This window comes from Ascaphus truei, chromosome 8 (genome assembly GCF_040206685.1).
Source record: "Ascaphus truei isolate aAscTru1 chromosome 8, aAscTru1.hap1, whole genome shotgun sequence".
In the NCBI taxonomy this organism is placed as follows: domain Eukaryota; kingdom Metazoa; phylum Chordata; class Amphibia; order Anura; family Ascaphidae; genus Ascaphus; species Ascaphus truei.
Genome location: NC_134490.1, coordinates 37,269,368 through 37,295,319, shown reverse-complemented (window position 1 = coordinate 37,295,319; position 25,952 = coordinate 37,269,368). Strand labels below are relative to the sequence as shown.

At 45.3% G+C, this 25,952-nt stretch overlaps 1 protein-coding gene across 3 annotated transcripts in view; it reads right to left on the bottom strand.

The window, feature by feature from the left end:
* Positions 1 to 24,437, bottom strand: part of R3HDM4 (R3H domain containing 4) — a 28,061-nt gene extending 3,624 nt beyond the window's left edge. For 2 of the 3 annotated variants that reach the window (XM_075611466.1, XM_075611469.1), the window contains exons 1-6: positions 24,213 to 24,355; positions 14,938 to 15,092; positions 13,231 to 13,349; positions 8,775 to 8,892; positions 8,307 to 8,392; positions 1,653 to 1,738 (exon numbers count right to left, since the gene is read on the bottom strand). In XM_075611466.1, coding sequence (XP_075467581.1) covers positions 1,653 to 1,738; positions 8,307 to 8,392; positions 8,775 to 8,892; positions 13,231 to 13,349; positions 14,938 to 15,092; positions 24,213 to 24,265 — 617 coding nt within the window. In that variant the 5' untranslated portion in view covers positions 24,266 to 24,355. Of the gene's footprint in view, positions 1 to 1,652; positions 1,739 to 8,306; positions 8,393 to 8,774; positions 8,893 to 13,230; positions 13,350 to 14,937; positions 15,093 to 24,212 lie in introns of all 3 variants that reach the window. The other variant, XM_075611468.1, reaches the window with a different exon arrangement.
* Positions 24,438 to 25,952: the final 1,515 nt, after the last annotated feature.

The window sequence follows — 25,952 nt, the reverse complement described above, 5'->3', positions numbered from 1 at the left end:
CCCCACCCCTGGTGCAAACAGTAGTGCAGTGGCAGCAGCAGCATGGCTGGGACCCACAAAGGCGCCCCTACCATGGATATTAGGGCAGACCGGAAGTCGGGCCCAACTTCCGTAATCACCCCCTGGGTGGGCTCCAGCCACGCTGCTGCTGCCTCCACTACCTGTAGGGGCCCGAGGGAGGAGAGTAGTGAGGGTGGGGAGAAGCGAGGGGGAGGGGAAAAGCGAGAGGAGGGAGATAAAAAAAGACAGGGAGGCAGAGAGTGAGGGGAGGAGGGTAAGAGAGAAAGGGTAGGGAAGATACAGGCGGAAACAAGTTGGTAAGGAACGAAGTTTTGGTAAGCTTTGCAGACTACAGACAAATGTAGATTCTAGATTAAGTATCTGGCACGCAAAACTTACAAAAGCTTGTCAAGTGGCCCTCCAGCCAAAATAATTGCCCGCCCCTGGTCTACACCAGCGGTGCGCAAACTGGGGGGGGGGCTGCGGCAGTTATAGAGTTCCCACGCATTTAAATTAAATGCCGGGGGACAGCGCGAGGCCTCTGTAATACACTTACCTTCCCTTCCAGCGACGCGTCGTCCTGGTAACCCGGTATCAAATGACGCCGCGGGGTCATATTACGATGACGATATGACATCACATCAATACGCGTGTCATTTGATGCCTGGGGTGGAGGGGGGGTCCGAGGAGAGCAGGCAGCAGTGCGCACGGGAAAAGGTTTGCGCACACCTGGTCTACACCATAGCCTGCAATCTCAAATGGGTTTTTTTTATGGGCTGTTTGTGAGCACACCTGCATTTGATCTACATCTTGCGAGTGTATATATTACCGTAATACTGGGGCATTGATTGGATTTCAGACGTGTTGCACTATTTTCTTTTTTTATTTCCCCCTATGTATGTTTTCAGGGAGCTGCCCTTCATTTTGGATCAAGATTTTTACTTGTAAGTCCCAGTGGAAGGTTTTTTGAAGGGGCCTCATGGTATACGGGTTGTGTTCTAGTCTCATATTTTGTATACAGTACATATTTATGCACTTGTTTGAATACTGGTTTCACTATATTGAGATTACTCCCATATCTGTAGTATCACATTCATGGTCTATTTTGAAGTTGCTTACGCTTTGTTTTTCTTTTGTGTACATCATAGGGGATGTACAAGGGTGCCCGTGATTCATATTCTATACATCATGCTATCATTCTCTTATGCAGGGGTGCTCAACTCCAGTCCTCAAGGCCCCGCCACCCCAACAGGTCAGGTTTCAAGGCTATCCCAGCTTCAGCACAGATGGCTCAGTCAAAGACCAAGCCTCTGATTGAGCCATCTGTGCTGAAGCTGGATACCCTTAAAACCTCACCTGTTTGGTGGAGGGAAGTCTTGAGGACTAGGGTTGAGCACCCTTGCTTTTATGCATCATGATACATTATATAGACCATTCATTCCCATGGTGACACCAACTATACTAATCCAAGATTGTGTGTGACTTGGTTCTGAAGTCTGGATCTCTCGTAGAGATAATGATAGCGTGTCTCACTGATGCGCTACAGGGCAGTGTCAGGGGTGGTAGGGCAGTGCATTTGGAATTAAAAGGGGGTACGTTGTTTTTAAAATCATACCGGTCCTGGTGACCAGGCCTAAGGGGGTTTCTGTTACCTGTTTTCCATCATGGCGGTGTACACAGACTCGGGACTGACAGAGAAGAAAGACAGCATCTCCTCTTCCAAGCACTCCAGGGTGCCCTGCAAGAGACAACCAAAAACTCAGAGGAGCCTTGTGCTGTTTAACACCATCACTGCCATAAAGCTCTTAGCTGCATGAGTTGCCAACAATATATTGCTCCTGTGCATATACATACAGGCAAGGCTCTCACAGCCACACAGGCATCTGTTACACCAGGGCTGGCAAACTCCAGCCCTCAAGGGCCACCAACAGGTCAAGTTTTCAGGCTCTGTCAGCATCAGCACAGGTGGCTCAATCGAAGGCAGCCACCTGTACTGAAGCAGGGATATTCTGAAAACCTGACCTGTTGGTGGCCCTTGAGGACTGAGTTGGCCACCCCAACTGTCAGCAGCTCATTTATCCTTGTGCTGAGATATAGACAGCTCTGAAACTATAAGCATTATGTCCTTTATTATGTTGCTACATTGGTTCTGAAGTCTGGATCTCTCGTAGAGATGATAGCATGTCTCACTGATGCGCTACAGGGCAGTGTCAGGGGTGGTAGGGTAGTGCATTTGGAATTAAAAGGGGGTACGTTGTTTTTAAAACCATACCGGTCCTGGTGACGAGGCCTAAGGGAGTTTCTGTTACCTGTTCCATCATGGCGGTGTACACAGACTCGGGACTGACAGAGAAGAAAGACCACATCTAGTGGCTCAGTGAGTAAAGACACTGGCTGGCACCGAGTTTGAAGCAGGGGAGCCTGGTTCAATTCCCAGTGTCGGTTCCTTGTAACCATAGGCAAGTCATTTTATCTACCTGTGCCTCAGGCACCAAAAAATAGATTGCAAGCTCCATGGGCAGGGACATGTGCCTGCAAAATGTCTCTGTAAAGCGCTACGTAAAACTAGCAGCGTTATACAAGAACATGCTTATTATTATTTCTCTGCGTGTCAGACTTTTGGTTTCAGTGCATTTGCAGCTCCATATGGCAGTGAAGAGGTTAAAGCCATGAAACCCCCTTCTGCAATGCACCGAATGCCCTCTCACCAGCGGATGATAAAGAAAACAACACAAACAACTGCCAGCAGTTAAGCAGTGACTCCCTAAGCGGGCATGACGAGAGCTGTGTTTATCAGTCGTACACAGAATTTGGGGAGGGAGGAGGGGGGGGTGGAGGAAGAGGAGGTATCTGCTTCCTGGAAGTAGAAAGGCTTACAAGACCAACTTGACCCAGCAAATTAGGAGAGAAGATGAGTGTTTGAAAAACAAATTAGTGGCAGCCAGGGAGAAAGGAGGAGCAGGACACACAGAGCAAGCTTTAGTCTCTGAAGAGGACAATCATCTGGTTTGCCTAATAATCTACTTTATAGGACAGAAACAAGAGCAGCACAGACGTGTGCGAGGCAAGGCTCCTGCAGTATATTCAATCCCAGTAGTGGGTTACTTGCCTAGAAATTAAATGTTGTAACTGCAGTGTGACAAACAAGAACTATTATTTGTAGACGAAAATCCTAGGTACTACCTGGATGTCTTACATTTTCATTTTATTAGACCAGATGTGTGCAATCTCGTTTATATAGATTGTATAGGAGGCATTCAATCTCTTCTGCTGTATGTACCCATCTATTTAAGCAGAAAGGGTCTCTTGACGGATCGTTAAGCATGAAATCCATAAAAGATGATTAATTTTGAAGAAATTTCCTGTTTATCTTATTTTCATGTAGGTGATGAGCTTAGACATAAATTACAAACAGGGAGTCGATATAGCTGTTGGTTAGATAAATGTCATATATAAACCGACAGAACATAGAAACACAAAATTAGAGCACAAACTCAGGTAGGTTGGGACAAGGGTATTCATAAAAAGGGGGGATAAAGAAAACCCTTGTTCAGATCATTAGTGGTCAACGTGTGGAGTAGATAAATCCACTTGGACTCTCTTTGGAGGAGTGTTTTTCCCCAGTTGCCCATCCTAGCATTTTGTGGGATGTGATCAATACCCTAGAAGGTTAGGTAGCAAGTGTTGCCACCATGGTGTGTCCTAATATGTCGGGATATCACAGGGTCAAGTTCATTCCGTATAGATCCTACATGTTCTGGGATCCTGCTCAGTTTTCTTTGTGTTTTCCCCAGGTATTTGAGGCCACATTTACATGTCATTAAATAGATTACTCCCTCAGGCTTGTAGTATTGTTCCAGTTCTTTAAGTTTTTAATGGGGGTAACAAATTCACCTGCCCTCCATCTGAGACAGTTGAAGCACCCTTTGGTCTGCTTCTGTAGCCAGGTCTCAGTGGATTTCCTTGTAGAAAATTGACTGTGAAGCAAAAAAGGTCTGTAAGGTTCCTCGACCTCCGCCATGTAATGCTTGAATCTTTGTGGAGTATGTTTTTCAGGCCATCATCAATATGGAGAACGTGCAAGTGTTTCCTCTTGATACCCTTGATGTCTTCAGTGTCTGTTTAAAGGGGCCACACACCTGATCTGTTTCGCATAAATATCAGTGAGGTGTGTTTAATGCTCCGTTATATGCTTTCTTAACCCGAGTGGCGGAATAAATAGCCTCTGTCCTGGAAATTAGCCTTCATAACTCGCGATTGTGTCTTGAAATCTGTGAAGTCAGTACAGTTCCTCAGTATACACCGGAATTTTCCCATTGGTACTCCCTGAATAAGGGGTAAAGGGTGTTGGCCATCTGCCCTGAGGTAGCCGTTTGTGGCGGTAGGTAGCCGTTTTTAGATATCCATCTGGTAATTTGGAAATGGTCAGGTCCAGAAAATTAATAGATGTGTCACTGCTTTCAATGGTTAACGTGAGCTCATGGTTACTGGAGTTAAGAATTTCTGTAAAGGCGGCAAGTTCGCTTCAACTGCCCTTCCACAGAAACAGGATATCATTTATGTAGCGAATTCACGTCTACATGCTGCGTATAGGTCAACATGGCTTCAGAGAAGACATCAACAGCCTCCCACCATCCTAGATAGAGATTGGCATAGGTGAGGGCGCAGGTGGTGCCCATAGCCGTTACCCGAATCTGATATTTGTTGTTAAAAAGAAAGTACATGCATACCCCGCATTAACGTACGCAATGGGACCGGAGCATGTATGTAAAGCGAAAATGTAGTTAAAGTGAAGCACTACCTTTTCCCACTTATCGATGCATGTACTGTACTGCAATCGTCATATACGTGCATAACTGATGTAAATAACGCATGTGTAACAGGCTCTATAGTCACCCCACTTGCGCACAGCTTCGTACAGGTAGGGAGCCGGAATTGTTGTTCAGGACGTGCTGACAGGCGCATGCGCGAGCTGCCGTTTGCCTATTAGGTAGATATGTCCTTACTTGCGAGTGAGTGTCCTTAAACCGGGGTATGCCTGTAGTTGTGTTTCAATACGAAACTGAGATCATATACAAACTTATTATGCTTTCTATATGGTAGGCTTCTAGTTACACAGGAAGTTGTTGACCACCAGAATATCAATATTGTGCGGAATACTGGTATAAATGGACTCAACATCGAAACTGACCAATAGTATGATTGAATCAATGGTAATACCATCCAGGCGTTTGAGAACGTCCTTAGTATCTCTGACGTATGAGGGAAGGGGGTCACAATTCCTAAATACGTTGTCAATGTAGATACTAGCCTTCTCTATCAGGCTACCGTTCACGACAATGGATTTGCCTTGTGGTTAAATTGGATTTTTATGTATTTTGGGGATGCGGTAGAAGATTGCTATGGTGGGGCTTATGACGCTCATGAATAAGAGTTACTGTTTGGTTATTACCATCCAAACAAGTCAACAGCGAGCGCACATAAAACAAAAAGAGAATGATGAACAATTAATTGTACGTTTGACTTTCTCTAAATGAATTGATCATGAAATCTGGGGTGGAGACATATGAACTTAATGTATAGCAAAATGATAATCAACACTCGCACGGCCGTGAGTGACAATCACATCTGTTGCAGAATAAAACTGTTGTGGAATGGCATCAACTCCTGTTCCTGATTGAGCGCCTTCATGTCAATGCCAGGGTGCCCTCAGACAAAAGATGAGATGGAAACAGCATGTATCCGTCTCACATGCAGGAGTATTCACAATGACGTGAATAAGGGTGGTGAGGGGTATAAATATATAATAAATAATAATCACTCACATGGGCTAATGTGAGTGCCCTCCTATCTCGAGGTTGATGGTGACCCACAATGTGCTCGTCTCGCACCTTAGTCTCCTCGTCACATAAAAATCCATAAAACTGTGCGCCTTGAGTTGCTATCTTCAGGGTTCTGCTGTGATGTTGTTTCCTCCGCGTCCAGAGGTGCTTGCAGGAGGTTCCACTTCTTTATTACCATCCAAGCCTTGGTTCAGCATGGAATTTAGTTGTTTTTTGTGTAGGATTTTTACTGAAAGCCTTGCATTACATATATTTGTCAACATTTGTTAAGATCATAAATGGTCAACATTTCTTTCGTCATAACAGGTTATTTTCCATTTACAGGTTTGTTTGACTTTCGACTTAGTTTAATAGGGTGTCTAAGGTTCAAAATTCATTTTTTTCATTGCGATTGATCATTGTGGGTACCCGTCTCCTCCCCACTCATTGCGGGTAGTAGCCTTGAGTTTCTCTCCATCAGCACTCTTCCGGTTACCTCTTCGGGTCTTAGGTCTTCCTCGTAACTTATATTTGACACATGCCTTTGTTCTAAAAAAAAATATCAACTTGTGAAAGTGCACAAAAAGCATAGAAAACTTGCGGAGCGTGACAAAGGACAATTGTGGTCCGAAACTCCGCCCATTTTCTTCCATGTGATTTGATGGATGGTATAAATACATTTCAAATCGAATTTCTTAAGGCGATAGATACACAAATACATATGCATGCATACACACACGTGTGTGTGTATGTGTGTAGAAGAAGCCTCAAGGCGAAAGGACCGTCAGTATGCTACCGGGACCTCGCCCCCACGCTCTCCCTCATCGGATGCCCAGCTTTTGCCGACTCTTATGCCGCAGACACAGGAGGATATTGCCTACGCGCTGACGGGACTTGCTGCATGACTGTGTCCGCTAGGAAATCTCCTGTGATTCCATTTATGTGCAGTTCGGCTGTTGTATTGTCCACAGCGGATGCATATTCACTGATGAGTATTAACATAATTCTTTTTGCCGACTACGTCAGGACTTACTTTGTATCGGAACCAATGCTTTCTGTTACGTTTAGCAGTGCTTCACCGAGTGACATCTAGTATCTACCGCTGCATAGCTGCTACACTTACTGGACTCTGTTACTTCAGGACTCTTAGTTGCTACTCTTCAGCTCAGTGATTTTTTTCCAGCTGGTTTAGGGACATTGTTGAGTAATTCTATGCCTACTTATAGACTCTTTCGGGGCATGAGCTGCTCTGCTCCACCAATTATATATCTCGTCAGATTTCTCATACAGACGGGCCGGTCAGTACATCCCAGGGGATATTATTGTTCCTCTGGTATGACAGAGTTCGATGTATTCCACTGCTTTAGCATATGTATGCTCATCATTTAGTTCCTGGTGTTTTGCATTATTATATCCTTTTCGGATTTCCTGATCTGTCTTCATGCAGGTAGATTATTTGAGGGGTCTCAGAGGTTCAGTTGTTCTTAAACTGCCATTTTTTTATTTATTTTTTTGTGTGTTCAATAAAGTGCTTGTTCCAGGGCCTTTTTCTCTTTTTGGCGTTTTCATTTATCATGTGTGCGCGCGCGCGCGCGCGGGTGGGTGAGAATGTGCGCGGGTGGGTGAGAATGTGCGCGCGCGGGTGAGAATGTGCGCGCGCGGGTGAGAATGTGTGCGTACGCGCGCGCGAGAATGTGTGCGTACGCGCGCGCGAGAATGTGTGCGTGCGCGCGCGTGGGTGAGAATGTGTGCGTACGCGCGCGCGTGAGAATGTGTGCGTGCGCGCGCGTGGGTGAGAATGTGTGCGTGCGCGCGCGTGGGTGAGAATGTGTGCGTGCGCGCGCGTGGGTGAGAATGTGTGCGTGCGCGCGCGTGGGTGAGAATGTGTGCGTGCGCGCGCGTGGGTGAGAATGTGTATGTACACGCGCGTGGGTGAGAATGTGTGTACGCGCGCGCGGGTGAGAATGTTTGTGTGGGTGAGAATGTGTGTGTGAGAATGCGCGCGTGTGTGTGTGTGTGTGTGAATGCGTGTGTGAGTGAGAGAAAGTGTGTGTATATATATTTTGTCCCCCAAAACAGCTGCCAGAGATGGCCCGTGTGCGTGTCACCCTTTACAGAACAGGTCCGTAGAAAACAGGGAATCTATAATACAATACATGCAAATGAGCCCGGAACATGAGGCCCAAGGAATCTCTCTGCCATGAAGAGCTAGCGACCTGTTGGGAAACTAACAGAGAAGGGGAGTCATAAAAACAGATTGTGCTCTGTTTTTTTAAAACGTTGAATTACGAGGAATTATTACACACTGCGTGTTAATCTCCTCAGAGCAATCCAGGGCAGAGTGTATGTATGAATGTACTCTACATTGCCCTGTGCAGATGCTCAGCTCGGAGGATGCAGGGAATGTGAATCAGAAGCAGATATATAATGGTACTGTCTCAGGTGAATATAAAAGGGATCACCTGCAAAGGGGCCACAGCTTACCATGGGGATCTGGCGTCTTCGAAGGGTGCTGCGCAGGCTGCGGTTGATTCGCTGGTAACACTCCTCAGCTTTGTATGCAGGGTGCTCTGAGAGAAGGAGAGTGAGCGTCAAACTGGCAGCCGCGAGGGAGGGCGGGCCAGCGGGAGACTGGCGGCCGCGAGGGAGGGAGGCCAGCGGGAGACTCTGTATTGTAAATTAAATTGCAATAGGCCCCCCTACTCCTAAATGTTTTCTGCTCTGGACCCTTTGGAGAATTGGTTGAAGAGCCCTGATATATGGATTAAAGAGAGCAGAGAAAAGGCAGAACAGATAGCACAAAGAAAAAACACATGAACATGAAAAAAGGTAGTTACCTAGAAATATTAAGACAAAGGGACATTTAGAGATCATGCAGTGTGACAGTGGTCAAAAGTGGTGTGTGACCCCTGAGGCTGGGGATGCTCCTCCTGTGCCCTGAAGGTCTCTGACCTTCGCTGTCGTCTGTGCTCTTGTTTGTCTTCTCTCTGGGCCTCCTCACCTCCTGCTCCAGGTACAGAAGCATCTTCTCCTGCTCCTCTCCAGAGCGGTTCATGAAATCGTTCCATATCTGCCGGTAAATAATAAGAGCGGCAGCTTGTGTTTACATACAGCCTTTCAACTCCGAATGCTCTAGAACAGGGGTGTGGAAACTTTTTTGTTTGCACCCCCTGCCTGCTCTTCCCCCCTGCCCCTCTTACCTTTCCTCCGGCAAGCTGCCGGAGAGAAGGTAACAGACAGGGGCTTCGCTTGCTCCCCAGACATTTTATTTAAATGTTGTGGGGAAGAGTGCAGGACCTCTATAAACGCCGCACCCCACGAAGATATCACACTGCTCAGATGGTCTCAGGTTCTAGAGCAGGTGTGCACAATCATGCAGCCATCTCTGCAGTGAAACAATCTGGGGCAGCAATACGCATCTAGAATTGAGGCACAGGTAGATTCAAATGAACCGATAAGTTAGAATGAGCAGCTGTAATTACAGGAGAGCTCCAATCATTACTTTTTGTAGAAGAACTATATCTGAGATGGTTAGAAAGCAGTAGTCACTCAGCAATACTTTATATTGCAGCACGCTTCGGTTGAGAATCGATTCAGACAAACGGTTCTGTGTTCCAGAGCAAATGATTTGCAGAAACACTCGGCCTCGATCAGGAACAGAGGGAGGAAGAGCAGGAGATTGCAAGTATGGGGAGCTCAGATTATTCTTAAAGCATCCATTAGCCACAAATACAGTACAAGTCTCCTACAATGCAGGTACCATTTACCTAAAGTATCACCAGGTGCTGAATTTCTAGTAGTAGAACCAATCTGTGCATGAGGTTATATTAAACACACACAACATACATACATGTCAAATAAGAAGAGGATTCATGCACTCACAGGTCCTAATCCAAAATGAAAGTGTTTATGAAGATGAAGGATGGCCGTTTTGATGCTGGCACGGACCTTTATCAAGACTTTGCCTGTGCTGAGAACCAGAGTTGTGGGGCAGTCAGTGAGAAAGGTTTAAGGCGGGAGAGGGCTTTAGACACAAAAAGGGTAGAGAGAACGCATCCTTGAGCAGAACACAAGGGTTGGGATTGTGTATAGACAGACATTAGGGCTGAGATGTAAGGAGGGACAGAAGAGTGTAAAGCCTTAAAAGAGAGGAAGATAAGTGTGTGTGATACGGGATTTGATAGGAAGCCAGGAGAGGGATTTCAGCAGGGGAGACGCTGAGACAGATTTAGGAGATAAAGTGATTCTAGCAGCAGCGTTTAGGATACGAAGACGAAGCGCTGATTTGAGCGTGAAACGCGTTGAGGGGGAGACTGTGGTGTAGCCTGAGTTCTATTGTGCGTTGAATAAAGATTTCTCATTCAAACCGGAAGTGCCTCCGACTCAGTCACTGGCTGTGGCGCCGGATTCCTTCTCCTGCCTAGATTGAAGGGGAGACTGGCGAGAGGCAGGAGGGCCAGACAGCAGAATGTTACAATAGTCGAGACGGGAGAGAATGAGGGCTTGCATTACGAGTTTTAGCAGCAGAGCAAAAAAAGGAAAGGTCGTATCTTTGCAATGTTGCTGAGGAAAAAAAGCGACAGGTTTTAGATACATTTTGCGTGTGAGAGAAGTAGAGTGTGACCCCTAGGCAGCGTGCTTGTGATACTGGGTGTATGACAGTGCTGCCAACAGTAATGCAGAAGGGGGCAGTAGGGCCAGGTTTGGGAAGAATTATGAGGAACTCTGTTTTTGGCATGTTACATTTGAGTCGGCTGAGGGCCATCCTGAATGATATCGCAGAGAGACATTCAGAGACTTTTGTCTGTACAGGAGGTGTAAGGTGAGGGGTTGAACGGTAAATTTGTGTGTCATCAGCATAGAGGTGATATTTGAACCCAAGAGATGTGATTAGGTCACCTAGAACAGGGGTGCGCAAACTGGGGGATCACAAGATTTTCTGGGGGGTGGGGGGAGTCACAGAGGCCCCGCGCTCTTCCCCAAAGCATTTAAATTAAATGCCAGGGGACAGCGCAAGGCCTCTGTAACTTCCCTTACCTGGTCTCCGACGGCACGTCGCCATGGCAATGCGACATCACATGACCCCTGTGGCGTCATTTAATGCCGGAGACAAGGTAAGAGGGGAGGCGCGAGCAGGCAGGGGGGCGCAGGGGAAAAAGATTGTGCACCCCTGACCTAGAGTGTAATGAGAGAAGAGGTCCCAGGACAGACGCCTGGGGTACGCCCACAGAGATCGACAGAGGAGGATTAGGTGTCAACAGAAGCGACACTGAAAGTGCAATGGAAAGGCAAAAGGAAATCCAGGATAGAGCTTTGTTACGGATACCAAGAGTATGGAGAATGTGAAGGAGAAGAGTGGTCCACAGTATCAAAGGCTGCAGAGAGGTTGAGTAATAGGAGCAGAGTGTAGTGCCTCTGTCTTTGGCAGAATGGAGGTCATTAGTTATTTTAGTGAGGGCTGTTTGTGTTGAGTGAGCAGTGCGGAAACCAGATTGTAGAGGATGTAGGGGAGAATAGGAGGTGAAAAAATGGAGCAAACAAGAGAATACAAAAGGCAGGAGAGACAGGACAATAGTTTGAGAAACAGGAAGGGTCAAGCTGGCTGTTTGAGTAATGGTATAACTGTTGCATTTTTGGAGGAGGGAACAGTACCAGAGTAGAGGGCAGAGTTGGAAATGTCTGAGCATAGGGATTAGAGTAGGAGCAAAATGTTTGAGAAGGTGGAAGGGAATGGGGCAAGTGGTAGAGGGAGAAGAGGAGATCAGTATCGACACATCCTCCTCTGTGACAGCTGAAAGAGAGTTGAGGAAGGTAGGAGGAGAGTTGGGAAGAGGTGTAGGATGGGAGAAGGATGCAGAGGTGTTGTCTTCATGTATGGCATCCACCTTTGTCTTGAAATAGTCAAAGTCCTAAGGTGAATGGAGAAAGAAAAACAGGTCACAGACGGTGGTCTGAGTAGAGTAGACAGTCAAAGACAAAGTCAGCGTGGGATAGACTTGAGCGTGTTGATTAGTGAAGAAAAGTAGGTTTGTTTAGCCTGGGAGCAGGCAGAGTTGAAACAGGATAGGATAACTTTGTAGTGAAGGAAATCTGTGAGAGCGTGAGATTTCCTCCAGAGGCGTTCAGAGGAGTGAGTGCAGGAACGCAGCATGCACGTGTGGGAATTTAGATAAGGTCTGGGGTTAGAATGGCGAGAACAGCAGAGAGATTACCCGTCTTGATTACTGTAACCTCCTGCTGTCCGGCCTTCCTGCCTCTCACCTGTCTCCCCTACAATCTATCCTAAATGCTGCTGCCAGAATCACTCTACTCTTTCCTAGATCTGTCTCAGCATCTCCCCTCATGAAATCCCTCTCCTGGCTTCCGATCAAATCCCGCATCTCGCACTCCATTCTTCTCCTCACTTTTAAAGCTTTACACTCTTCTGCCCCTCCTTACATCTCAGCCCTAATTTCTCGTTATGCACCATCCAGACTCTTGCGTTCTTCTCAAGGATGTCTTCTCTCTACCCCCTTTGTATCTAAAGCCCTCTCCCGCCTTAAACCTTTTTCACTGACTGGCCCACACCTCTGGAATGCCCTTCCCCTCAGTACCCGACTAGCACCCTCTCTATCCACCTTTAAGACCCACCTTAAGACACACTTGCTTAAAGAAGCATATGAATAGCACTGTGGATATTCTGAACACATGATACATAAAGCTTGGCCCCCTGCAGACGCACTTACCAGAACTCCCTCCTACTGTCTCTGTACGTTCTACCTACCTACCAATTAGACTGTAATCTCCTCGGAGCAGGGACTCCTCTTCCTTAATGTTACTTTTATGTCTAAAGCACTTATTCCCATGATCTGTTATTTATATTATCTGTTATTTATTTGATTACCACATGTATTGCTACTGTGAAGCGCTATGTACATTAATGGCGCTATATAAATAAAGACATACAATACAATACAGAGAACAAGGGGCATGTAGATCAAGAGAGTAGAGTAGGGCTGAATTTTTGTCCTGGTCAGGTTGTCAGTCTCAAGCAGAGAAAGGAGAGGGAGGGCACAAAGTGGAATCAAAAGCTGGTAGGTTAATAGGGCACAGATCTCTGTAGAAATGAGGGGTAGATGGTCGAAGCTGAGCCGGGAACCCTGCTGTTTTCAGCTCCGGGCACCACTGGGTTCTGTAGATACTTACCGGTGACGTTACCAGATTTTAATCTTCCCTCCAAGGGAAACCATGTCTACCAAATCTCTGGCCAATATGAAGCTGCTTCAACATCAGTCAAGGCTTCCTACTACACGGTAATTTAAATCCCCCTTAAAAACCAGGAAGTAATACTTTTTCATTGGAGGGATGAACTGGAGCTCTAGTCCCAACACAGTCTAAGCCCCTCTGACCTCACCCCCCCCCCTCGTACCTTCATGTAGGTCTCGTTGTTACAGGCCTCTGTGAAAATGCTGGGAGACGCGCAGGTTCGGGGCTCACCCTCCTCCGAGACGCACTCCTCTCTCTCCAGCAGAGTCATCAGGTAGCGAGCTGGAGGGACAGCAAAGAGCAGGGTCAGAGCAGTGACCTGGGCCCAGCCGCTTACGGGAGGTGACGCTTCCGCTGCTGGGTGGGCTTGCACTGCACGGCAGTCCCTCTGGCAGCAAAAGGGTTAAGGTTTCTGGGATAATTGAACATGGCGCTAGTTAATTTTGCTGTTTTTGTTTTTCAAAATGAAAAATTATTTGGCAGAAAGCACAGGAAACAGCAATTTCTACGCTGCTAAAAATACATTGAAAAAAATAACACGAAGGACCAATCAGCAAGAAGGTAAATTTGGCACGGTGAAAAAACAAACGGGACCGGACCTATTGCCAACCCCAAGATTAAAAAAGGACCATAACCTCCTTGGATTCGGGATTATACGCTCCCTGCATTCAAGCACAGTGCCACTGCTACAATACTCTCCTCTGATGCTGACTGGAGATATTTTTCTCCTTCCTTGCATGCTAATCCCATGGGGCATTTTGGCACTGAAAGGTTAAAGTTACACACGCCTGTTACAGCAGCCAAGAACTGGACAGGTGAGGTTGAGTTATGACCCTCACAAGAGTGTGGGGGTACCCTGTTTCTCAAAGTGAGGGGAGCAGCAGCCAGCCTCTATGCACTCCCTCTTTCTTCCCCCTTCATATATCTCTGATGGAGAGAGTAGGATTGCCTGGTGTACACCAACTGTTACATTAGCAGCAGGGCTGGATGAAGCCTTTTCAGGAGGTTGGGACACCGCAGGTTTCTGGTAAGTAATGAGTCTTCCTTTTAATCAGCTGTCTCATTAAAAGTGATCGCTTGGAGACCTTTAATGATGGATGCTGATTACAAGTACTGAACTCTTTTATTACAGGGCAAAGATTGGCATAGGAGGTGCAATTACAGTGCAACACACACATCTTTCAAAGCAGCAGCTCCCTCGTCCCTCCATATACTGTATCTGTGGTAAGAGCAGAATACAGCAAACGGAAGCAATATTACCAACTTGCAACATTCGGCTCATACGAAAGGAGTAAATATTTCATCGCCCGAGCCTCAGCCCTATTACGTCTATGACTGAAAAACGGCAGCCACGGGACTATGTATTTACATGCGGAGAACTCGGGAGAGCTGCAACATTAAAAATAAATGAAATAATCCCCAAGGACAGCATGGAAGTGTCATTTTATAAATTGACTGGGGAAGATGCAACTCAGATTTTTCTCTTAATAGACTGGAGCATTTTATCCATTGCTTGAAAAGAAATATGCTGCAGCCTATAGTGTTACTCAGCATCTACACAAACTCCCATAATCAAACACTGCTAACTACTCCTCATAGACGTCTGATAGAGGGACAAATGGCAGTAATGGGCCGTTAAATTACCAGGTGACCACAGGGCTCTATGTATAATCACCTCTGCCATGACCTGTAGCCATTTGGGAATATTCAGGTCATTATGTTCTATGTTAACATTCAAACACAGGTAGCCTTGCAGTTAGTGGGATAATGATCCCCAGCTAGGGGTGCTCAGGAGGTCGCCTAATTATTTTCAGACCCCCCTGGCCCCCCTGTTTGCCGTCACTGCCCTTCCTGGTGAGGGACGTCTCACTGTTTTCCAGCCGGTGCAGGCTCTTGCGCCCCTTGGCCCTGGGGGTCAGCTCGGAGTTGCGTATGGCTCGGTTGATGTAGTATTTCTTGCGCTTGGCTGGGGAGGTCTTCTTGGAGGGGGGGCTGGGCAGAGGGGGGAGACAGTCCTCAATCAAGCTGTGGGGAAGCAAAAGAGGAGACTCAGAAACATCGAATTTGAATGACAAGCACTTGGCCCACACCTAGTCTGTCCATGCTGTAAAACCTCAGACCTTATGTGATCCTGGGCTTGCTTTTATATTCACGATAGCCCGGTGTCTTTCCCAAGCTTTATATGACGCCTCCAATGAGACACATTAACCACGATCTCTACTTCACTTGGGAAGATTTCAGGTCTGTTACCTTCCCGAGCAACGATAAGGCACCTGCGCTGCGTATTGCTTCGGGGCCTGTGATCTGACTATCAGGTGGGGATATTGTTGCCGATTTGCAGCCACGTTCTGGTTTCTATGAATTAAAGAACTTGCATAACATTTGATTCACAAAACTCTATAAATAATGTGTGTCTAGTTCAATGGTTGGAGCAACCATGCTCATCGTACCCCTCACCCCTTCTGCAAAAAAGATTCAGCAAAATGAGTTGTAGTTCCTGAACATACCAAACATTTTGAAAGGGAAAAATGGCTGATTTTTAGTGCTGGACACAGAAGAGGCGATCCTTTCCAGTAGAAGTGTGTATTGGAAAGAGTGCAGCGAGGAAGTGGCGTTCACAAGAGACTACGAAAAAGGACTCGTCACTGCCTAGGCGTTTGGAAAGGAGGATACATTTTGCAAGTTCCATTCTTGTGTAACATCACATGGAAATGATGCCATATTTGTTCGTTATCTCTGGAAATGTCAGAGCTCTCAGGCAAGATCCTACTGCAAACTAAACCTTCTGGTAGAACCGGTTCTTGCTGTTTCTGGCATATTTGGCACCAAATGAGTTAAAGGACCATCTTTCATCATATGTCCAAATTATAACATACACATGCCATGTGGTACAAGGCTTGCTGCTGTTTTTTCTTTTCTTTTTTTTAATCTTTTTAAACAATCTTGGTAATGACAGAAAAGCAGAGATTTTTGTCTTATTTCCAGTGCAAATTGAATTAATATGCAGTACATATACCAGAAGGGGAGATAAGGGAGGGGGGGAGAGAAGGGAGGGGGGGAAGAGAAGGGAGGGGGGGAAGAGAAGGGAGGGGGGGGGGAGAAGGGAGGGGGGGAGAGAAGGGAGGGGGGGAGAGAAGGGAGGGGGGAGAGAGAGAAGGGAGGAGGGGGAGGAGAGAGAGAAGGGAGGAGGGGGAGGAGAGAGAGAAGGGAGGAGGGGGAGGAGAGAGAAGGGAGGAGGGGGAGGAGAGAGAAGAGAAGGGAGGGGGGGAGAGAGAAGGGATGGGGGGAGAGAAGGGAGGGAGAGAAAGGAGGGGGAGAGAGAGAAGGGAGGGGGGAGAGAGAAGGGAGGGGGAGAGAAGGGAGGGGGGGAGAGAGAAGGGAGGGGGGAGAGAGAAGGGATGGGGGGGAGAGAGAAGGGAGGGGGGGGAGAGAGAAGGGAGGGGGGGAGAGAGAAGGGAGGGGGGGAGAGAGAAGGGAGGGGGGGAGAGAGAAGGGAGGGGGGGAGAGAGAAGGGAGGGGGGGAGAGAGAAGGGTGGGGGGGAGAGAGAAGGGAGGGGGGAGAGAGAAGGGAGGGGGGAGAGAAAAGGGAGGGGGGGGGGGTTGCAAGCACCAAGGGTTTTTGAATACAAGGTCACTCCTTTTACAGGTTTTAAAGGAGGAACAAGCTAGGAAAACCAGGTGCTCCTTATCGGATGTTACAGCAAATTCAACGTATTCGTACTGATATTGGACAATTATATATATTTGGAGGGACCTAATAACAATATTAATAACTCCTTGACTGCCAGGAGAACCAGCAGTGCACGGCATGGACTAAGTAGCCCCTCTGGTAGTTTTTTTTTTTTTTATAATTATATTATTAAATGCTGTGCACAGACATCTAACAAGCAGATGGAAAGGTTGTAGAGGTAAAACAGAAGACAGAAGCAGCCCCGCCCCCACCGCATAAAGCACCTTAAAAGTAGCCCTATACCATGCAATGATCCCACTTAAAACAAAGCTCCATGTTGCACCTAACCATTTACAGTGTGATTAACAACCACCCAGCCTGGCACAAAGCACAGCGCCACCTTGGCACCATGCTGCCTTACAAGGCTGGCAGAGCATGTGCCCAACATGAGATATCAAACAGGTGCCAGCGACATCGGAAAGAAACATCAGCACACATACGCGAGGGCAGCAGCAGGCGGGTACCGATCAGAACACAAGATAGAGAAGGTCCTAAAAACGCTCCCGCTATGTGCTTAAACTGTACAGTGCCCTATTGACGCACCTGGCACGCCAGGGGCACTTTGACGTACCAGGTATGTCCTGGACAAATGCACGTATTTTTATGGCTAATTAGGACTGACCTCGCCAATGGAGCGTCCAGCTCGATCAAAACAGAAGTGGAGTCCCCTGCACTTCCTGCATCCAGGTGCCAGAGTTTAGGAGTGCCGGTGGCACACTGGTGCTGCCAGACCCCTGGCACTTTAACGGTTTAAATGTTAATAGATACCTTCTTTCTACATTCTACACCAATCATTAGCATAATGAGGGTTCTGGTGATAAAGACAAACTTTGCTTTATTATTTGACTACTTTAGAACAAACTGATGAGGAGCAGGGTTACCACCCTGACAGCTTTTTAAACACCTTTCACTGAGTGCTTGAGGTTTGCTACTGGCAGCAAAAGAGGGAACTAGCAGCGCCTAGATCCACTGAAAAAATAAATACATTATCTTCCCTCGGGAAGTACTAGGATGGAAGAGGGGATCATTTTATTGGAGGTTTCCACATCAGATCATGTAGATTACATTAACATGGTGCATGCTTCAGGCCTCCACAGACAGAGTCGTGGGATACAGCCGAGTGCAGTTCTGACAGCTACAGTATCTGGTGCTACATTTCTAGGGAGTCTCAGGGACGGATAATACAAGCAGTCAGGAACCCTCACGTACAGGAATATGATGCTGCACCATCAGAATAGACAGCCTGCATATCACAGGGCAGGATCTGCATCCACAGAGGATTTCACTGTACAACACAATATGGAAATTGTAAAAAGGCAGAAACAGAATAGAAATGAAAAAGGTGGATTCCCCCCTTCCCATTAGCAGGTTTTTACACCTTCAGTTTGCTAAAAACATTAAAAAAAAAAAAATGTAAAAAAAAAAAAAGACAATGATACATCTTAAGAGGCAATATTGTATGAGAGATGTTTAGTCCATTCAGAATACATAGATATTTCTCTCGTTAGCCCTGGTTGATCCAATGCTGGAGGAAGGCCCCTTCAATGATCTTCCAGGTACTGCGATTACAAGCCTCACTTCACCATGTTGCTCCGATACATTTCCTATTTTCATCCTTCCATCTTACTTTTGCTAGTCCTCTTGGTCTTTTGATATGCTTTGGAATTCAGTCCAGTACTCTCCTTTGTCCAACCATGTTAATTTCTTGCTGCTATGTGTAAATGGAATTCAAGTGATTCGGAATCCATCCTGTCTGCTATTTATTATCCATTTGGTTACCCAGACTCTATTCTGTAATGTTAGTTTGTTAAACTGATTGGGAGGAGGTGAGAAAAAAAAGCTAATTTGGGGCAAACTATTGTTTATGAGACAGAGCAGAACATAAATTGGTACATATACCATCTCATATCCAAGGATTAGATAAGAATATGGGCTGTACACCCAGGCTTTGTTTTGTTCTATTCTTTTTGTTACTAAACGCAGCTTTCGGCTTTCTAATCTGATTAATGCTTAAAAGTCCATGAATAGGTTAATTTAGTAGCTAGGAAACTGTATGAATCATGTTTGAGAGCAGAACGTGTCAGAACAGATTAGAAATACATAGCCGAAGACTGTTCTCCATTGTTAACCTGCCCTTGCTTGAATTTGCCTGAAGGTTATTGTAAACGGCTCAAGAATAAATATATATTGGAACTGCAAGAAACCAGTGTCGGACTAATTTATTAGGACAAAGAATCGTATTGTCACACACCTGAAGATGTATATTTTCACTATGTCAGGCCACAAAACTTTTTATGATTGCGCCAAAATATGTGCTCATTTTTTTCTCATCCTAATCAATGTACTTATTAAAAATGATTATAAATTATTGCTGGAAATAAGCGGGTGGTGGCAGGTCAGATCAGCCTCAGCTCAAGAAGAGACGCGGGCGCGCCAGTGTTAAATTCTTAGGAAATTCAATATAAACAGGTAGGTAGAAAATTACGTACAAGAGTAAAGTGCAAAATTGCATGCAAGAGACAATTGGTCGATTGTTACCAGCCGTCACGTTTGGAGAAAGGGTGCGAGGATTCTGGGAGCTCCCGGGTAGAAACGGAAGCAGTTCCTGGATATATAGCTGGTGTCTCTAGACACAAATTCTCGTTCCGGTATGGAGTTCCCAGGCAACAACCGGACCCTTGTTCTGACGGGGAGTTCCTTTTCAGCAGCCCATGTTCGCCTTCAAAAACGTGTTGTTGTCAGTGGACGGATGTGGGAGTAGCGCAACGTGTTTTGTCACTAGCACAGCAACGTAATCAGAGAGTGTGTGTGTATGTGTGTGTATGTGTGTGTATGTATGTATGTGTGTACAGGCATACCCCGCATTAACGTACGCAATGGGACCGGAGCATGTATGTAAAATGAAAATGTACTTAAAGTGAAGCACTACCTTTTCCCCACTTATCGATGCATGTACTGTACTGCAATCGTCATATACGTGCATAACCGATGTAAATAACGCATTTGTAACAGGTTCTATAGTCTCCCCACTTGCGCACAGCTTCGGTACAGGTAGGGAGCCGGTATTGCTGTTCAGGACGTGCTGACAGGCGCATGCGTGAGTTGCCGTTTGCCTATTGGGCGATATGTACTTACTCGCGAGTGTACTTAAAGTGAGTGTCCTTAAACCGGGGTATGCCTGTATGTGTGTATGTGTATATGTATGTGTGTATGTGTATATGTATGTGTGTATGTGTATATGTATGTGTGTGTGTGTGTGTGTGTGTGTGTGTGTGTGTGTGTATGTGTATGTATGTATGTATGTGTGTGTGTGTGTGTATGTATGTGTGTATGTGTGCATGTGTGTGCATGTATGTGTGCGTGCGTGTGTATGTATGCGTGCGTGTGTATGTGTGCGTGTGTGTGTATGTGTGTGTATGTATGTGTGCGTGTGTGTGTATGTATGTGTGCGTGTGTATGTATGTGTGCGTATGTATGTGTGCGTGTGTGCGTATGTATGTGTGCGTGCGTGCGTGCGTATGTATGTGTGCGTGCGTGCGTATGTGTGCGTGTGTATGTATGTGTGCGTGCGTATGTATGTATGTATGTATGTATGTGTGCGTGCGTGTGCATGTATGTGTGCGTGTGTATGTGTGCGTGTGTATGTGTGCGTGTGTATGTGTGCGTGTGTATGTGTGCGTGTGTATGTATGTGTATGTGTGCGTGTGTATGTGTGCGTGTGTATGTGTGCGTGTGTATGTGTGCGTGTGTATGTGTGCGTGTGTATGTGTGCGTGTGTATGTGTGCGTATGTATGTGTGCGTGTGTATGTATGTGTGCGTGCGTGCGTATGTATGTGTGCGTATGTATGTATGTGTGCGCGCGCGCGCGTATGTGCGCGTACACACACACACCTTTTTTGTTTTGTAACTTTTTATTATGTTTTCAAAATCTCACAGCCACCTGCAACTGTATGAAGAGCTGAGAGACAGACATTTCACACAAGAAGTGGGTCAACAGATTCTGATCGGTGGTCAGTTTTTGCTTTTCACAAACTGTCGACAGCTCTGAGAAAAAACATGTCCTGACCCTCACAAATAATTGTCTGCAACTGCTCACTCCAGCGGGAAGTCACAGCACAGTGTGATGAGAATAATTAGGGGTGTAAAGGTGATATAACAAAATGAGGAAGTGAGGCTGGAGCTAGAAAAGTGTTTCTCTGTAGTGAAGGTTACACTGTGCGACACCACTACAGAAAACAGGGAGATAAGGACCCTCCTGTACGTGACCAGATAGTTATTCTTGTCACTATCAGCTAGCGCAGGTCCTGACAAGTGCAGGAAGACGCCTCATAACCACAGAGCTGTCACCGGGTTCTTCTTTTAACACACAGCATTCCTGATGAATGTCACCCGGCACACGTCATATTAGTGCAAATGGGAAGATTAGGGAGCTTAACAAGCTGTGCAATACCTATCAGCTGTCAGAGGATACGAATGCAGTTCCAGTCCATCTGGATAAACCTCTGATTGCAGACATTAAACAAGGCCTTCTGGAAGCAATGGGTAAAACTCTGGCACTACTGAAAATTGGTTAATTAAACTGAAAGCACTCAGCTTTCAACATCACCTCTAAATACACACACACGTGTAACAACCAATACCGGTAGTTAAAATATGCATATTCTCTGCTCTTTACAGAATGGCTTTTCTAAGTAATAATTCCACAATTTATAGTGCTCTTAGGGATTTATACCCATCACACTTTTAAAAGGAGAAATATTTGTCAGCAATTTTCCTCTGAAACATATAATCCCTGGGCAATTTCACAGTGAAGTGAGAGACCAGGGCACAGGGCGGATAAAGGAAAGAAAAAGCAGAACATACAAAAGAAAAAGCAAGTCTTTTTTGCAACAGAACCACATGGGCTCTAATTCCAATAGCTCATTTCCAGCAAACAAGGTATTAAATGTGTTTGGTGATGACTGCAGACAAAAACACATCAGAGATCAGGGAAAAATGTGGGTATAATATTCTAATATAGCAAGAAGTCACACTGAATCCACAGCAGGGAGGTCACAAGTAGTATAAAACATATAGTAGTATGAAAAGATAAAATGCTCATTTTCAGAAACAAAAATTTCCATATTTTATAGCTATGTAAAGCACAAGAGAGTGTACAACACATCAAAATCGAGAATAGGTGTAGCATTATAAACAGCTATATCTTACATGGAAAAAATGGACCAACCTTTCAGTCCCCTTCTGTAGACTGGCTAGTAGGGGTGAAATGTTAATCCATTTTTCCGAGATGGATATAAAATCAAAAAAATTAATAGACGATACCGTTCTGTGGCTAACTAAATGATTTTATTTCGTTATACGGTATATTCTCTATTCATTTTTGATTATTAAAGCTAGGCCAACAGTACAGTGATTATATATATATATAATATATAAAAACACACCCACACACGTGTGAAAAAGAAAGTACACCCTCTTTGAATTCTATGGTTTTACATATCATGACATAATCATCTGTTCCTTAGCAGGTCTAAAAATTAGGTAAATACAACCTCAGATGAACAATAACACATGACATTACACTGTGTCATGATTTATTTAACAAAAATAAAGCCAAAATGGAGAAGCTGTATGTGAGAAACTAAGTACGCCCTTACTGCTTCCATAGGAATTAAGATGCTAAGTAGCAGACAAGTGCTGCTAATCAAATGCCCTTGATTAATTGATCATCAGCAAGTGTGACCACCTCTATAAAAGCCGAAGTTTCAGCAGTTTGCTGGTCTGGAGCATTCAGGTGTGTGTTAACACAATGCCAAGGAGGAAAGACATCAGCAATGATCTTAGAAAAGCAATTGTTGCTGCCCATCAATCTGGGAAGGGTTATAAGGCCATTTCCAAACAATTTAAAGTCCATCATTCTACAGTGAGAAAGATTATTCAAAAGTGGAAAACATTCAAGACAGTTGCCAATCTTCCCAGGAGTGGACGTCCCAGCAAATTCACCCCAAGGTCAGACCGTGCAATGCTCAGAGAAATTGCAAAAAAAAACAAGAGTTACATCTCAGACTCTACAGGCCTCAGTTAGCATGTTAAATGTTAAAGTTCATGACAGTCCAATTAGAAAAAGACTGAACAAGTATGGTTTGTTTGGAAGAGTTGCCAGGAGAAAGCATCTTCTCTCTAAAAAGAACATGGCAGCATGGCTTAGGTTTGCAAAGTTGCATCTGAACAAACCACAAGACTTCTGGAACAATGTCCTTTGGACATACGAGAACAAAGTGGAGATGTTTGGCCATAATGCAAAGCTCCACATTTGGCGAAAACAAAAAACACAGCATACCGCACAAACGCCTCATACCAACGGTCAAGCACTGTGGTGAACGGGTGATGATTTGGGCTTGTTTTGCAGCCACAGGACCTGGGAACCTTGCAGTCATTGAGTCTACCATGAACTCCACTGTATACCAAAGTATTCTAGAGTCAAATGTGAGGCCATCTGTCCGACAGCTAAAGCTTGGCAGACATTGAGTCATGCAAAAGGACAATACCAAGCACACCAGCAAATCTACAACAGAATGGCTGAAAAAGAAAAGAATCAAGGTGTTGCAATGGCCCAGTCAAAGTCCAGACCTCAACCCGATTGAAATGCTGTGTCTGGACCTTTAGAGAGCTGTGTATAAACAAATACCCACAAACCTCAATGAACTGAAGCAACGTTGTAAAGAAGAGTGGGGCAAAATTCCTCCACAGCGATGTGAGAGACTGATAAAGTCATACTGAAAACTATTACTTCAAGTTATTGCTGCTGAAGGTGGTTCTACAAGCTATTGAATCATAAGGTGTACTTAGTTTTTCACACATGGCTTCTCCATTTTGGCTTTATTTTTGTTAAATCATGACACGGTGTAATGTCATGTGTTGTTGTTCATCTGAGGTTGTATTTACCTAATTTTTAGACCTGCTAAGGAACAGATGATTGTTATTATGTCCTGATATGTAAAACCATATAATTCAGAGGGTGTACTTTCTTTTTACACACACACACACACACACACACACATATGCACACACACAAAAATATACGTTTATTCATAACATGTATACACACACTTGTATGTATTATATCATTTTATATACACATCTAGTTATACATGGATACATGTGTGGGGGGTGTGTATGTATGTATGTATGTATATGTATATATATATATATATATATATCACACATACTCATAGGGATTGCAATGCCAAACTATGTATGTGTGTACTTTACATGTATTTTTTTTAGACTATATACATGAGTATATTTAAGCCATACAAATGTGCACAAGCATATAGCAATAATCTCCACATACAGTACACGTCCATGAGTTTATAAATATATATAAACTGCGGACAGAATGACATGTACAAACCCAGTGTTTACATGGAGACGCGGTGAGGGGTATCTCTGATCACAGGCACCCATACTGCACCCTCCCTCCGGCCCCCTCTCTCACCGGCAGCCCTCCCCGTCCTCCTCACTCTGGTTGTTCACCCCCATCCCGGCAATCTCCTGTCACTCGAATCTCGGGATCCTGACACAGCCCAGCGCCGGGGCCTGGCGGAAGTGACGTCACGCGGGCGCGCCGTCACCTGCTAGAGCCCAGGGGCGGGTGACGTCACGACCACATTTCTTCTTCCTTATTGAATCCAGTGTATCAGTAGGAGGTTGTTAGCTCATTCTGGTTGCTGCAAAGCTTTGTGAGGTGCATTTTAAAGGCTTTCATGTGGAGAAAATAGTTTTTAGGCTTCAAACCACAGCCACCCTAATCACCATGGCAACTGTCACTGATTTGGGGTCTGTTGCCCTGATTTTATTTTTAGTGTCATTTGCTGGCTTCTTTACAACACTATTTTTGTTTTTAAAATCTGAGGCTGTATGAGCGGTGTCAACATGAAAGGACTAAAATCAGTGAGGCCGTGTTTTGCTCGGCTAGAGGTGCAGCTGCGTTAAAGTGCAGCGCGCTACAGCAAACATTTAGCAAAACCTCACCCAGTGCGGCACGCTGACATTAACAGATACAGATCTTACACTGTAATGTAGAGATATGTATGTAAGCACAGAGCTTACACTCTACTGTGTGTGTATATATATCATCTTCACCCCTTGTCGATACACTGCTGGATGAAGGCCTCCCCAATGCTCTTCTCCTATGGTTGCAAGCCTCACGTCTCCACATGCTCTAAGGCTGCGCTTATAGTCCTGGCTACAGCGACGGCGTGCAGCCGCAAAGCAACTCAATGTAGTACGTAGCGACTGCCCATAGTGGGCTCGACAGCGACGTGTGATGTCACAGCGACCAAAATCACTATAGTCAAAAGATTGAGATTTACAGAGACAGCCGCACTACGTGACTGACAGCAGCCAATCACATAGCCCCTTGCCGCCAGCGAGATCGCACACCAGAGTGCAACTTTATGGCGACGTGTAATGTCTCGGTCGCCATCGCTGTAGCCAGTACTATAAACCTAACGGGTGCGCAAACTTTTTGCTCTGTGCCCTCTTGCCTGCTCTCCCCCACTACTTGTGCCCCCCCCCCCCTTACCTAGTGTGAAGAACAGAAATGATCCAAAGTTCCCCAAATGTTGCACTCAATGCATAATGAAAAAATTGTTAGAACTTTCATAGTCCTTCAGATGGGTATTCTGATAGTCAATCATTATAGATCAAATTAGATCAGCAGTATTAAAACCAAAAATAATAAACTTTAATTACATCAAAAAATTATTATTACACAGTGAAATTTAGTATATAGAGTAGAAAGTCTTAAAATCCTAATAGTGGTGTGGTAGGTAAACACAATCAGGGCTTCCTAGCTCGTATACCCATAGTGTGACGCCACTGCAAGCATGCATGGGGTATGCAGTAAACATGTGTCAACACTGCAATCAGGATCGCAAGCGAGTCCAACTATACCACCTGTGCACACTATCACTTGTGCTCTGAACTTCTAACGTGACAGTATCCATGTCTATTACCCTAGGCACACAGATCAGAGATTTCTAAGAACCCTCTGCTGCACTAAGCACCATTCTCCTTTTGGCAGATATCCCCACAAATTGTGTGGGTTGTATTCAATAAGGATCACACACAACCTCTGCAGATAGTATAT